Source organism: Mesoplodon mirus (assembly GCF_964341445.2).
Source record: "Mesoplodon mirus genome assembly, chromosome: 14".
NCBI classification, from domain to species: Eukaryota; Metazoa; Chordata; class Mammalia; order Artiodactyla; family Ziphiidae; genus Mesoplodon; species Mesoplodon mirus.
In genome coordinates this window covers 55813789-55830148 of record NC_138990.1, presented here as the reverse complement: position 1 = coordinate 55830148, position 16360 = coordinate 55813789, and the positions used below count along the sequence as shown (strand labels likewise).

The 16360-nt window shown below is 36.0% G+C and overlaps 1 protein-coding gene across 2 annotated transcripts in view; it reads left to right on the top strand.

Annotated features, from left to right (window-relative positions):
• SOS1 (SOS Ras/Rac guanine nucleotide exchange factor 1) overlaps positions 1-10483 on the top strand; it is a 140632-nt gene extending 130149 nt beyond the window's left edge. Inside the window, exons 20-23 of one of the 2 annotated variants that reach the window (XM_082642696.1) lie at positions 943-1207; positions 6565-6609; positions 8328-8446; positions 9368-10483. In XM_082642696.1, the coding sequence (XP_082498822.1) occupies positions 943-1207; positions 6565-6609; positions 8328-8446; positions 9368-9859 (921 nt within the window). In that variant the 3' untranslated portion in view covers positions 9860-10483. The remainder of the gene's footprint in view (positions 1-942; positions 1208-6564; positions 6610-8327; positions 8447-9367) is intronic. The other variant, XM_082642697.1, reaches the window with a different exon arrangement.
• Positions 10484-16360: the final 5877 nt, after the last annotated feature.

Genomic DNA, 16360 nt, shown 5'->3' with positions numbered 1-16360 from the left:
CAGCCGTTCCGCGGCACGTGGGATCCTCCCGGACCGGGGCACGAACCCGCGTCCCCTGCATCGGCAGGCGGACTCTCAACCACTGCGCCACCAGGGAAGCCCTAAAACAGTTTTTTAAAAGATGAATTAAGGGCTTCCCTGGTGGCGCAGTGGTTGAGAGTCTGCCTGCCGATGCAGGGGACGCGGGTTCGTGCCCCGGTCCGGGAAGATCCCACGTGCCGCGGAGCGGCTGGGCCCGTGAGCCATGGACGCTGAGTCTGTGCTTCCGGAGCCTATGCTCCGCAACAGGAGGGGCCACAACAGTGAGAGGCCCGCGTACCGCAAAAAAAAAAAAAAAAAAAAAAAATTAAAATTAAAAGATGAATTAAAAACAGCAAATTGGAAATAGCTATATAGTCTGCTCCAATGAGACACACTGATATCATTGAGAAATGATCACTATGTAAGAAAAAAAACACCATAAAACTAACATAAACTGATGAAAACTCAAGCAGTTTAATGCATTTGTAAGTAGCTCAAATGATCCTGATGGCACCACTGTATTACAGCATAGTAGGCTATCATAGTTCATAACAATGATCCTGGCTTTTCTACCAAGGTTGAATTAGTTCAGCATAGTCTAAAAAGCCAGAGAAATATACACCATATCTTAGAAAGATTTCCATCAAAAATACTAAAATAACAAATACTCTGGTATTTATAGGACTAAGGCTCAGTTATTTAAAGAAATTAATTCCCTAATAATTTAGATAGCCAAGGCTTTATGGAAATGGGGTGTTAACTCTTCAACTTGGACACCTTGATTTGAATCATTATGTAACTTCTTTATTAGTGCTTTGTGGTTTTCCTAGATACTAATCGAATTTTACCAAGCATTTATAGAAGAACCTTCTTTTCCATTATGGTGTTGTAAGTGTTGTGTTTCTTTTGATATGTCTACAGCCAAAAAAATATAGCTATCCCCTAAAATCTCCTGGTGTTCGTCCATCAAACCCAAGACCAGGTACTATGAGACATCCCACACCTCTGCAGCAAGAGCCAAGGAAAATTAGTTATAGTAGGATCCCTGAAAGTGAAACAGAAAGTACAGCATCTGCACCAAATTCTCCAAGAACACCGTTAACACCTCCTCCTGCTTCTGGTGCTTCTAGTACCACAGATGTTTGCAGCGTATTTGATTCTGATCATTCAAGCCCTTTTCACTCAAGTAGGTGCTCAAGTTTTAAGTGCTTTAAGTAATGGTTAGTATTATATGTGCTAGAGGTAAAAAGGAATCTGTATATATATATATATTTTGTAAATTTGTAGGTAAATCAAATACCATTTCAAAAGCTGTTATTATAGAAATATAAAATAAATTCTAAACTCCAGCAGTTTATCTGTTAGAACAACCCTCTTTAAATGTATTATACTTTACAGATAGGCCTGGTGATGAAATTGGTAATTGAAATCTCATTTGAGCATTTGTTTTCAATTGGTGAATTTAAAATGCATCTCTAACTTCCGGAGGAAACAAAGATAACTCCTAAAATCTGCATGGAATGTCAATCTGATACTTTAAATGCTGCCTCCAAAATTATATTTGAATACTGCTCAGTACCTGGTTCCTTTCCAACCAAACTCTGTAGTTTCTAATTTTGCAATGTATCGAATTCAAATTCCTACTTAACACTTTTTCAGTCTACACCACCCAGCAGGTGGTGTATAGCGCCGGCTAATACACTCCTTCCTATGCTTTCAAGCCCAGCCATACAAATCTCACAGACTGCATACTGTTGCTCATCCCTTTCCTAGTTCTAAATCAGTGCTGTCCAACAGAAATATAATGTGAACCACGTGTGTAACTTTAAATGATCTTTAGCCACATTTAAAAAAAAGCAAAAAGAATTAGGTGAAATTAATTTTAGTAATATATTTTATTTAACCCAGCATATGCAGAACGTTGTCATTTCAATATGAAACCAGTGTAAAAATTTACTGAGACGTTTTACAATCTCTTTTTTGGTTCTGAATCTTCAAAATGCAGTATGCGTCTTACACTTACAGCACCTCTCAGTTTGGACTAGCCACATTCAAATGCTTAATAACCACATGTGGCTAATGGGTGCCAAACTGTACAGCCCAGCCCTATCCCTTTGAAGAGGCTACCTTTTATAGCTAGAGCACCATGCTTCCGTTAATTTTTTAATCAATTTCATGTGGAGCTTTAAATCTCTACTAAGAACCCACAACCTTTTTTCATCTGTTCATTATCAAATCAGAGTTTGAATTCAGTCGGCTTTCACCCTCTCACAACCATTTCCACATGCTCTTCCCATTGGCTGTCCTAGCTCAGTGTACAGTTCAAGTTCTGCCCTAATAGTTGATGTGATAGAATCTAATAGTGAGAGGCAGCATGACGTTATTATTCGGTAGGAGGTTGAGGAGCACTGACGTAGGACTTAGGGGTCCTGGTTTGTCATCCCAGTCTGCTAGTGAGCTTTCTGATTTTCAGTAAAATACTTTTTCTGTGCCTTCTGGGGATTAAACTAGATTTTTAAGATTTCTTCCAACTCAGAGAATCTAACTTAAAAAAAATTATTCTTTGGACGTATATTATTTTGAGATTTGGTCCACAATCCTGTTTATTTATTCCCGTGTTGTATATGTATTTGTAGTTACCCAGCAGTTTGTCTTATCTTTTTACCACCTAAAGTGTATTTGTTTTAAGAATTACCACACCTTGGCCTTGTTTGGCTACTGAGGATTATGAAGTCATGTTATGCACATAGTAGGCTATCAGATATTTTTTATAAGTTCAAATAAACACCAGGTTAAAAAAATTCCCATTTATTTTCCCCAATTTGCCAACCTCCTAAATTAAGTAATAAAATAAAAGCAGCACTTTTCACAGTATACCTGACTTAAAATCCTTGTTTATTGTGACCCATTTAACTGTTTGAGGGGTGTTTTTCCAAGAGCAGTTGGCTGTGATCTATATTATAAAGATTCCCATGAGTGAATTATTGAAATCACATGAAGGCCATTAATTGCAAATTCTATTTCTCTTAGTTTAAGTAGCTAAAAATGGAAGATGTAGAAAAACAGGAGATAAGCCTACTACATTCCCTACTAGTGCTAAATCTTTAAATTATTAGTCAAACAGGGAAAAGGGAATCATTTTGGAATGCAGTGCTCTGGATCAGTGCTTTGTCATATGTGACAGTGGAAGAATATTAACTAAAAATAGCTAGACAAGTGGAGAAACCTTAGGCTTTGTAATCTTAGCCCTGAAGATTTTTTCAATTTCTCTTCCTTTGTGAAAAAGAAAACCCCTATTACTACTCCCTTTGTTCTTAGTAAAAATTGAAAATAACTGATTTTGAAATTAAGTAAGCCAGTATAATATAAAACCATCTGTATGCTCAGTTAGTCCCTTACTTAAAGTTCATTAGTGGCCTGTATATATTAAAGGTCCTCATCTGCTTTTGACCCCACTCTGCTTGACAGATGTGCTAGTGTTATTGCGGGGGGTGGGGGCCGGTGGATCACCAGCACGTCCAACCTGGTACTCACTGTGTTGCCACTAGAGTGAATACCTACTTCCTTGCTTCCCTCAGGGCCTGGCAGGAAAGAGCTGCTATACCTACATTCTTAAGTCATCTAAACATATTCCACTCCATACAATGAGGCAAAAAGTTTCATTGCTTACGTTTTTCAAAAGGCAGAGTTTGACTAGAATTTTTGATCAGTTATAATAGTTCTTTTTTTGCTTCTTACAGTTTTTTTTCCAAAAATAACTTACTTTAAAAACAAAGATTAATTTTTTCAGCCAGTATCTGTTGCATATCTCATTTCTTGCTAAGCAGTGACATACCTTCTCTGTAAGGGCTTGCAATCTTACTGAGATGTTAAAAAAATAATCATAGTACAAAGAAAATCATAGTTAAATGCTTAACCATTGTTAAGTGCTTGATTCTATTTGTACTATGATTTTTTTCATCTCTCAGTAAGATTGCAGGCTTAACCAGAGAAGATGTATAAGTGCTAATTTATTAGCAAAATGCTAAGTGAGTGGCAAAGACATTAATGCTGTAGAAGTTTACACAAAGATGACCACAGAGGGGACAAGAATGGTCACGGAAAGCTTTGTGGTGAAGACAGAGAGGGAAGGAAACTGGCCACCTACCTACTGCTGCTACATACATCCTCACATTCAGAACCCTGCTCCACACCTTACCCTGACCAGGTCCACCTCTGAGGTGATGATGACAGTGGCCGGGAGAAGGGGAGAGACCACCCAGCTTTGCATCTGTGGCTATAGCATGGAGGGAGGAGGATGAAGTGCTCTTGGTACCTTCCTGTTTGAAGGTTGCCTGGTCATAAAAGGAAGCCATAGGTCTGGCTGGTCTGTGTGCTGCAGATGAGCTTTAGCCCCATCCCTTAGTAGGGAAAGCTTTAACAAGAAAAAATGTATTCCAAGCATTTGAAGCTGGAATGCAAGGCTTTTCCTCATAGAAGATTATTATTAGTGATTAGTTTCTGATTTCATACACTTGCATTTAACAGGCTATTGTGAGTTTAAGAAGTTATTCGTGATTTATATAATTTTTTTCTATAGGAAAATGCTTATTCCTATTCCAAGAAAGACTCAATTATAAATTGGAGATTATCTTCAATAGTGGCTTCAACCCTGGTTGGACATTACAATCCCCTGGGGAGCTTTAAAAAATACCTATATGTCCAGCCCACGCTTGAGTTAAGACTGGCATTGGCACGTGGGCATCAGTATTTTTTTAAAAGCTCCCTAGCAGGGTCTAATGTGCAGCCACGATGGAGAACACTGATCTGTCTGGGATTTGTATTTAACAAATTGATACTACTTTTTGATTAATTGGGTTTCACTCCTAAGTCATTATCAATAAATTTGTTCAGTACCTAGCTGACAATTCCTAGTATATATTTCTTGATATATATAATGTTTAATTCTGAGAGTTTTAAAATAGCATTTTCCAGGCAATAAGACCAAGCAATTAGTTTGAAGTGACAAATCAGAAAAGTGCCCCAAGTTTACACATGAATCTAAGCCTGTGCTATATATAAATATGATCAAAGCCAAGTCTACATCTGCGTGCACAAGTGTGTATGCATAGGTGTAATCATTCTTTCTAAAAGCCTGCAGTTGGTAACTGTCATGAGCTTTGTCTTTTGATTTTATTCCTGTATTGTACTAAGTATACGACCATGTTCTTGAGGCCTATCTCCAGAAGGCATATTTATTTCCTTTCCAAGAAAACTGGAAAATACATAAGTAGTAAACACTAGAGCAGATAACTCCCTTTAACCCCTGTTATGTTAGTGAAGAGAATCTAATTTTTAGTAAACAGAATCTTTGACACAGCAGCATTATTTAATATCAAAGTATAAAAATGAATTTTAATCTTTTGAGAGCTAACTTATTAGAATTAGCTGGATTGCTACCCTTGGTAACCAGAGCCTCCAAAAGAATATCAGTACATATGGAAAGGAGGTAATAGGATAGATTATTTGAAATTGGAGCTGTCTGGGAAATAAGAACACTGTATCTGTCTGTATAAGCAATCAAATTAATAATTCCGCCCACTGAACCTGGGACGTAAAATTATCCTCATTCTGAGCAAAGAAGCTAGAAAAACAACAGCCCTAATTACTTGAGTGATTGCCTATTGTGCAAACATGAGAGAAACCTGAATTTTTAAAAATCAGCTCAGTCTAGTGCTATAGGTATTGCTTTAGTCTCTTGGATATTATCTGTTCAGTATGTTGGTAGTATGAGGCAGTGTAACCTAAACACCTATATTGATTTAGAAGCAGTATAGATCTTCTAGCCTTTGTCTCAGTTTTTCTACTTTAATGCTCTTGGGGCTAGTGTTGCTGAAATTAGACATTCAAAAATTATCAGAGTTTCCTATATAAAATGTGTCTAAGCACCAAAACTGCTTAATGATTTTTTTAAGTGTTTAAAAATATAGAAGGAAAAAAGCCATATCACTTTCAAGCTTGTTTGTAATATCCAAAGCTGTAGTTATTTTGTGATGAACATACGCCCCAAGAACATTTCCAAAACTTTATAATAATTATAATAGTAAGAAATTTCCTTTTATGTTTCACTTTTTATAACATAAATTTATTATTTACTACTTATTTTCACAAGTTTGGTTTTTCAAAATAATCCTTAGTAAATGACATATTTCTATAGGTCCAGCTGAATTCTTTGCTCACATTAGGTTTATACATTTTCTGAAAGTCTTCCTCTAATATACAGGATATTGTATATAGTTTTCTCATGAATGCTTTTCATTTAATTATTATGGCATCAAGTAGTGAATCTAAAAGGAATCTTGAAAATTCCCAATGATATTAATGCAATTTAATTCTTTATCTTTCTCAAAAGTAAGTAGTAATGAGCTTTTGCTAAACTGTTCTACCATTCTTTAAAACTAGAATGACAAAAATAACATTTCTATCATAAATAAATTTTTACAGATGAGTTTGAATATATCAGTGAAAGAAAAAATATATACTTTTTCTTGTTTCCTTTCACAGGCAGCGATACCGTCTTTATCCAGGTTACACTGCCCCATGGCCCAAGTTAGTATATTTGGTTTAAGACTCATAATTTTCGCTTTGGCTTTAAAGATGAAACCAAATGTAACCTTTCCTGCTAAAACTCTTCTTGGGTCTGGCAGTATTGGTACCTTGCTTTGCAGCATCTTAGAAGTGAGGCCTTCACTTGTGCTATCTTTTGATCATAAATGATTTGCTTAAACTTACATATTTTTCATGCTTTTTGTAAAATCTTTTTTCTCTTTTGAAAGAACATTATTATATGGGTGGCTTCCACATTTAACCATTTCTCATTTCCAACTCTGGAGTTCTAAACATATTTTAATGCTCAACTTTAAAAAAAAAAAAAGCAAGAGCATGCATGCGCATATGAGAATGTTGGCAGCTACGTGCAGTGTCTAAGTCACTTAGCCTGGGAACAGCACAGATTGTAGGCAAATGACTATTATTTGACTTTAGAACAGCTATCTTATCATTGTACCTATCTGTATTATATAATCTAAATATTCATCACTTATAAGCAAAATAAAGTTCCAATGTAGGTATTTGCTTTTAATTTTAAAGTAAACTAACAATTCACCAAACTATTCCATAAATTTTAAGCTAATAGATTATTTTTTGTTATTCTTCATACAAATGATTTCAGAATGTGTACAATGGAAAATATTCTTATAAGCTAAATTAACTTACATAATCTCTTAAGAAGAAAGGTAGGTGATCAAAATGTTCATTTAAATAGTATCAATACACAAAGTACTCTTTTTAAGTTCTATATTGTTATAACATTTAATTGGCAAAATAAAAACTGTCAATGTTTAAAGGAGAAGAAGAATCTGCCAAATATAATTTTGAACGACCATTTAAGTGTTTTTTCATATCTTTTTCATTGTGCTGATAAACTAGTTAACAACTTACATAATTGTTTTTCAAAGTGTAATTATTTATATGCCTATATTAAGTCCTTGTCATTATAAATGTCTGTAAGATATGTTACAGTTAGAGGCTTTACTTACCTTTTTGGTGCCAGTTTATCAACTTACTCCTAAATCAGGTTCACCAGATTTTAGTGTAATTTCTGTTTTTATTATCAGCACTGTCTCAGTCATCTTAAATACCTCCATCACAATGAAAATTTTTGGATTAGAGTATGATGAACCTGACTTTGCTTCCCTGCCAAGGAGAACAATATCTAAGTATACTGCGGAGAGACCTCTCCCCCAGACACTAGATTCTCTCCCTGGCATCCTTTGAGGGGATTGCTGGGAGAGACATTGGAGAGAGTGGTTAAGATCAGAAACTATCCCAAGGACTATCCAGTGAAGGCAAGAAAATTCTGTACTAATAAAGTCAGAGGAAAAAATGAGCCCATCAAAAAAGCTTAACAGAAATTACCATTCCAAAGGTTTTTAATAGTTTGCTGTCTCTCCCAGAAATCTGAGACTCAGATCCAAATAAAAAATTCCAGTAATAGATTAACAGTGGGAAGGTTATTTTGTTCAAGAAACATAATAACAGAATATCTTAGGCAGCTTTTTTTCTGAAAATTCTGCTAAGAAATTTCTGCATGCTTTTATAGCAGTTTGTTTTAGTAAAGGAAATACTATTGGTTGTTGATTTATTGAACTGCTTTTGATACTTCTGTACATTTCTTTTAATAAATATAAGCAGTTTCCAAGTTTTTTCAGGATTGATAGATGAAATAAAATTCCTGTGAACTTTTCAAAAAATCTAACATCCTACAGGATCTGCTTCAGTATCATCTATAAGTTTAACCAAGAGCACTGAGGAAGTGCCTGTCCCCCCTCCTGTTCCTCCACGAAGACGACCAGAATCTGCCCCAGCGGAATCTTCGCCATCTAAGGTAAAGTAGAAAACCTTGTTATCTGGAAACTGGAATCATTACAGTTACATTATAATCAATTGCTTGTGTCTTGGTTTAGTTCTAGCTGAATTAATACTCAGAGTATTTGGGCTTAATAGAGTTTAAACAAGGATTAAGTATGGATTTACGATGCAGTAATGTTTATTTCCTTTCTTCTGAAAGCAGTTTTTTGGTAGGTTTTCAAAACCCTTGTAAATCTAAATTATGGGTACTGTCAAGAAAAAAGTTTAACCTGTAATGTAAGAGTAATGCAGTCTCAAGCAGTTCTTTAAAAGATACAAGAGAGAGAAGGAAAGAGGTCTGAAGCTCGATATGAAAGCATATTTTAAATGAAATGGTATCTTAGTGCTAAATATTACCTATCTGAGCCCTTAATAGGTGAATGTGACATGCTTTTAAGTGGGGTTTTCATGAAAATTCTGGGTCAGAAGAGACCTTAAAGGCTCATAATAGCTCTTTTTTCTACCTCTTTGAATTTCTTTCTTTGCCAGTTGTTAACATGACTCAGTGTTCTCAAAGTGTCCAAGAGCAGAGCATCTGGGCAAGTCAGGACACTCTTTGCAGAATATCATGAAATGTTAATATAGTAAGTTTAGAATTGTAAAGTTGACAGGTAATTTGTGTTAAATGGAAATGATCTTATATTAGATTCATTAATAGATAAGCAGTAGCAAATAACAAAATTTTGAGAAAAATAAAAACTTAACACTGAGGGAAAAATAATTTTTTTAATGAATGAACTGCCGTAACCTCCAATTTAAAACATGGCAAAACGACCTGATCCACATCTAGGGTTCTTCCAATAGCATATTTGAAAACCGTGGCTTAATTCTTAATATATTCATGGTGCTACATAAATTAAATTATTAATAAATGTCTTTTTTTCCCCATTTATGTTAGATCATGTCTAAGCATTTGGACAGCCCCCCAGCAATTCCTCCTAGGCAACCCACATCAAAAGCCTATTCACCACGATATTCAGTATCAGACCGGACCTCTATATCAGATCCTCCTGAAAGCCCTCCCTTATTACCTCCACGAGAACCCGTGAGGACACCTGATGTTTTCTCAAGCTCACCACTACATCTCCAACCTCCCCCTTTGGGCAAAAAAAGTGACCATAGTAATGCCTTCTTCCCAAACAGCCCTTCCCCCTTTACACCACCTCCTCCTCAAACACCTTCTCCTCACGGCACAAGGAGGCATCTGCCATCACCACCATTGACACAAGAAGTGGACCTTCATTCCATTGCTGGGCCGCCTGTTCCTCCACGACAAAGCACTTCTCAACATATCCCTAAACTCCCTCCAAAAACTTACAAAAGGGAGCATACACACCCATCCATGCACAGAGATGGACCACCACTGTTGGAGAATGCCCATTCTTCCTGAGTTCCTCTATTCCAGGATGTACATTTTCCTGGCCCCAAATCCATTGCTGGCAATGGATGCACTGAACGTGCCAGCACTGAGGAGTTAAAACGAGAACTCCAAACACTAACGACTCTACTTCAAGATGCAGTATAAGACAATGAATTTTAACCTAGATGTAATTATAAAGTGAAAATGGTGTTCATTTAGAATATGGAAAGACTGATCTAGAGGAAGTGGACAACTGATTGCACCTGAAAATCAAGTAAAGGGAACTTTTTCCAGCCAGTAGGCAGGAGTCCTCTTTTTGTGAAGTGATCTTTATCATTAAAGGGATGAAAAACACAGTCTAGTGTCCAGCAGGCCCACATGATGACAGTTTTTGTAATTCAGAATATTATGCACTTTTTAAAAAGAAATCTTAAACAGGGATCTTCAAATCCTCCTTTGTTCTCCTTTGCTTTTGTTTGTCCTACTTTAGAATATTTTCTTAAAAATCATTCAGAGGACTGTGAGGAAAGGCTGTGGTACCTGACCTTGTTGGAATCAAGGCCCAGCACTGTACTACAGTCCTGTTTACAGATTATTACAGTGAATTGAATGGGTACCGAGGCTTCACCAAAGAGGTACTTTTTTTTTTTTTTTTTAAGAATAATTATACTGATTTTAAGAGCATTCCCCTACCCAGCCTCCCTACACAAACAAAATGTGGTGGTGTTGCCTTCAAACAAGAGAAGTTTTGTGTCATTAACAATGACAGAAGAACTTTTAAAACAATGTAACTGTCAAGTATATGATTTACGTTTAGGAGACTGTTAATCTATGCTAGATTGTCATTTTCCCACAAAAGTTTACTGGTAATCCATGTCATGGCTTGTAGCTGTCCCTCTAACCATACTATGGAAACGCAGTCACCCAGTGTGAAAGGAGTACTTGCTGGGCATCGCTGACACCGTTCATGTTTTACTAATAGTTGAGTGATCAGCATATCTAGAATTACCTTGCATTGCCTAAATCATGTGTATATAGTGAATGTTATATAATATACCTGGCAGGTCTGTTTTAATTTAATTGAATAAAGATACAAATACTTTGTTTGGCTGGCATATATTAAATTATTATATGAGAAAGTGGTTGATTCTTATTTCTTTCAGTTGAAACACACAAACACTAAGCATAAAAGCACGTATTGTGGTACGCCTTGGTTTCTAGTTCTGGATGTATGTATTCATCTTAAAGAATGATCTAAAGTTGCAGTTTGGCATGTAGGAAAATATTTGGTTAGAATAGGATGGGTATCTTTTAAGCAGAGCTTTGTAAGGTTTTTAATTTCCTAGGTAACATGTATACAGTCTGTTAAAGTTGATATTAAACATTCTACCTTGCTTGAGGTCTTTGCTCTTTCGGAACTATTCGTAATAGAACATCTACCTACATCATTAATATCATAATATGGATTATTCATGAAGCCTATGTACTGATCTTCTGAGTCTAACAAATACTGTGATTGAAATGCATGCAACTTGTTGAAGAGAAAAAGTGTTATTAATCTCCACTATAGTATCTGTGAAGTGTGCAGTATTCCATCCTTAGAGTCATCAGTTCATCAGTATATGCATGTGTCCTCTGAATAATGAAGCAACATTTCAGCAATTCTGTTAACCATGCCATTAGAGGCATTTTTAGAAGTGCTGCATCATGGTGGAAACCTAGTACTTTAATAATTTTCTGTGATATTTATTAGAGCATTTAATGTACATCACAGTAGTACAATATATAGTCCTTTAAGACCAGAGTGTTAGTTGCATCATCATTTAGCAGTCCATCCTGTCATATACTTTATTTATTTGTTAGAGTTGAGTCATTTTTTTTCTAATATTTGTACCATTCCTATTATGGTAGCCACTTTTCTCTTTGTAAAATGTCTCCTTTTAAAAGTCTCCCCCAAAATTAATTTCAAGTCTCCTCTTGTATGCAAAGTGTCCATAAGACCATTCATTCAACAAGTATTTATCTAAGCCTACTTACTAGTGCTGCTACAATTAATCATAATACACATTCCAGAATTTCCATGACTTTTTATTAGACCAGCCACATCGTCCCTAGGATTTCCCTTTATATGTCTTACGCGCACTTCTCTTTTTAATTACCCCACCCCCACTCCAAATGAGAACCTGAGAAAAGTCCCATTGGAGCCCATTCAGTATCTCTGGCCAGTGTGTTAGCCTTCAACAAGGTAATGACCTCTTTTCAACCTGCCTGATTGTATAAAGAAAAAAAACTCAGATTTGAAGTTCTAATCATTACTTCTCCCAAAGGGAAGCATTCTTCTACCCTCGTGGTTCTAGGCGACCGCTTCACTGTGCATCAGCTTTACATGCATTGTGGATAGAGGATATTTTTATTCTGAAGTGTAAAATTTGGGTAAAAATATTTTCTGCAGTGGTAACTGATTAGAAAAATTCCAGTTGGATGCCCTTAAATGGAGTTGAGAAAACTGTATCCTTGCCTTCTTCACATGTGAAACATTAACTAGCTGGCAAACTTACTCTTTGTAGTAACTAAAATTTCCAGGGACAGGAAGTGGCTGAGAAGACAAATGCATCACCACAAAATTCTGCTTTTGAATTCAGGACATTACAAGACAGTCAATGCAGCGTGACTTTTCCTAAATCACGTTCCAAAATATGGAACGTTTCTTTTAGAAATGAAAGTGCTCTTAGATGTTTCATTATCTTTGGATCACAAAATGAAGAAAATATTTCAAGGTTGAATTTAGCTAAATGGGCTGATAACCAATATAATAGAAAGGGAGTCTTTTCACATCTAAGTACTTTTAAAAACAGGAAAAGATAAGTATATGTTTCTAAATTTATTGAAAGACAGATTAATTACTCTTTCTAGATCTCCAAATGTGTTTTAAGACTACAAATTATCAGGAAATGTGCAAACATCAAAAGTTTGCTTAATTAAAGGTTGTTGGGTATCAAATTATGTGTTTAGTAGGTTACTGTGCTCTAACAACTCAAGAATGTTTTAATGTATCTGAATTTAGCAAGGAGCATGCCATGCTAATTATACTCAAATTAACAGAACAGTGTAGTGAACCAGTACTATTTCAGTTGGAGGCTATATTATGGTTCTAAATTCCTTAATGTGTTTTTTCGTACATCAAAAATTAAGCAAACCAAAAATTAGTTGGTATCTATGATCACAATCTTGTCTTAATTCTCAAATTTAGCTCACATTAGTCATGTACCTCATCATTTGTCTTTTCATGACAGCTTAAATTCAGAGTTTTAAGTGGCTCAGCAAAATAGATAATGGAAATGGGGGGAGGTGTCTCAATTTATTAGTGTTATACATATTGAGGAAAACCTTTTTTTTTCCCTCCAGATTCAGAAAGAAAAAATTAACCATTTATTTCTCGGTATTCTGCTGCTATAGGTAGGTTCACTTATTCTTTTAACCTCTATTGTATGACTGTACAAGTGTAGGTCCTATTGTGTTGCACATAAATCTTTACCAGTAAAATAAGCATCACAGGGTTAATACCAGTTTGTCTGAAAGAATTATGCAGTAAAATTATTTATAAGGGAAAGTGATGACTTAGTTTATTTATTCAGTATTTTTCTTTTGAAACATCTCATTACTTTTAAAATCATTTCAAAATTCCTTATACATGAGCCAATGAAATATTTTGAGCGCTAGTTAAGAAAAGCATGAAGTCTATGATAAATCTAAACAAAAGCACTTGTAACTTGTTTTGTAAATTTCATGCCTTATTTTCCATTTTTGACACCATAAAGTGCATTTTCTGTCAACTGTGAGCAAATTTCCCTTTTGCCTTTAATGAAAATAGTGCATTAAGTAGCCAATTGCTGCAAAATTATAAAGCAAGTTAGCTAAAGGTGGATCACATTGGACTACCACTCAAAGAAACAAGATGCATAGTGGATGGAAGTCACATGTGGTGTGGCTTTATAGGGAGAGTGCACCTGTGCCAGATGCATGCCACTTTCCGTAGCTGCCAAATGTGCCTTTAATTAAGAACATCTCTGATTTTTTTCTTCAGATCAAGTCAGCATTTGGGGGCGGGATCAGGGCAGGGGACTTTGGGGTGCAAATATCTGGTGAAACCCACCAGAGAAGAAGCCTTTGTTTGTCAAAGTGACACGAATAACTTCAGTTGAAACGTCTTTATGTATATATACGTGTATTTGCCTTTGTTTAGTAGCACGGTTATTTGCTAAAATAATTGTCCAAAAAATTGCTCTGTCAGTCTTACTCTGATGTAAAAACAAAGTTTGGTCTATACATCTAATATGGCCTTTGTACCTAACCATGTTCGTAGGTAATCTTTGTACTCTGTGTGCAGCAGTATTTGGTTTGCATTTAAAGTGAAAATAACGGCTGTTATTTTTCTGGCATTACTAAGATAAACCGAAAAATAATAAAAAAAAAATGCCTTACATAGCCCACAAGTGTATTATTTTTGCATGTATTTATCTTAGGAGGCAATATTTTAATGTCATTAGTGATTCTCATTTTAGCTCATACTTTCCGTAGAAATAGTTTGCTCTTAATCATGGTCTTGCTTTGGAGGTGCTTTTTCCTGTATCACAGTATTATAAAAGAAGTTGAATACTTCCTTCTGTATCAAGCTCTATGATTGTAGTGAGTGGGAGGCCCTTGGGATGAAAATTAGTACTTTAGTGACCTTGGGTGTCACCTGGATGAAGCTGCAGGGGAGGGCTGAGGCATTTGTATTTCATAAAAGAAGTTTTAAGATACCACAGTTCCTTGACAGGCAGGTTTTGCTGAGACCTGCTGGAACATGGCAGCCTGACATTCAGCAGTTCTTTCTAGGCTTGGCATAAAAAGATACAGCTTACAGTTGTACGCTGTAAAGAATTATGCAAATACGAGGTCATTCATGGTGAACTACAGAACGTGAAAACTGATGAATCCTTAAGAGATCTAATACCTTTATTTTAAAATTGAAGTAAGTAACATGACTTAGCCAACATCATGTGACAGTCAGTGATTGAGACCACTGACTCAACTTTGATTGCTGGTATTTGGAGGACTGCTTTCAGGAATAGTCAAAATTCATTGTTGTTTTTTTTTCACCCCTGGTTTAAAGACACAAAATCATCAGTTTGTACAAATTCCATTGGTAGGCCACTGTGAAATCCAAGTATGTATTATTGAGTATATTCTAGATAATCAATTTAAAAGCTATAGGAAAATAACAGTATTGATCAGTCAGACCTGATTCCAAATTTGCTCTTAAAACATCACTTCTTTTCAATTTTAACCAGGTGGTTTGTTTTTTTACTTATTTTAGTCACTAGCTCATCACAGATTCAGGGCACTTAAGACTCTAGGGTTCAGCCACCAGCAGAGCCTACCTTTTTGCAGATAGATGCATGTAGCAAGGAGGGCTTTGATAGAGTACAATTCCAAAACAGTTTATAGCCATTCTATTTTAGGGCTCTTGATTCTTATTGGAGGCAAGAAGAAAACTACAGCCCATTTTTAGAAGCTGGTTTCTCTACCTTCATGACTCATCTAGAAAAGGAAAAATTGTGGTGGTGGAGTACAACAAGCAGGTGCTTTGGAATCAAATTTCTGTGTTCACATTCTGGTTCCATGACTTACTAGATGTGTGACTTTGGAGAAGTTATTTAAATAATCTGAGTCTGTGTTTCTTCATCAATATTTGAGGTCAATAGATCTACTCTTTGGGACTGTTGTGAGGTTTAAAGGTAATACGTATAAAACCCAATGCCTTTCACAGAGTGAGTGCTTAATAGTAACTAAAGTCATGAGGGATATGTTTTCAGAGTTTGCCTGCTTTTAGATATCTTTTAAGAGGTTGATGGTTCATCCTGAAGTTCCCATGATTTGATTCTTTACCATATAGCTTCCTTTGATGTTTACACTTAAATTGGTTTTGAGTGACCTTAGTTATAAGCATTTGTTAAGGGCCCATCTGACTATTCAAATATTTATTGTTTCAGGTACAGTTTTGATGTTAGGAATATAGTGATGAACAAAACAGACAAAAATCCATATCGTGGGATTAATAATCTAGTGAGGAAATGTAGACAATAAGTAATAAGAACAAATAGATATATGTTAGAATGTTGTAACTGCTATGAACAAAAAAGCAGGCAGGACAAGGTGACTGGGAATGTAGGGGCAGGGGAAGTGAAACCTAACCAGGATGGTGAGAGTCAGCCTCATGGAGAAGGGGGCATATGAGTAAAGACTTGAAGGAGGTGCAGGAATGAGACATGCAAGTATCTAGGAAAAGAATGTGTGAAGTCACAGGGAACAGTCAATTCAAAAGCCCAGAGGCAGGAGCATACTTAATATATCTGAGGAATAGCGAAGCTACTGGTATCTGGAGAGGAATGACTGTGAGTGAGCAGGCGGTGCCGTCAGAGGTTTAATGGGTCCAGATCACTTATAATGACTTTAGCTTCTGTTTGAGAGAAATAGAGCCCTTAGAGG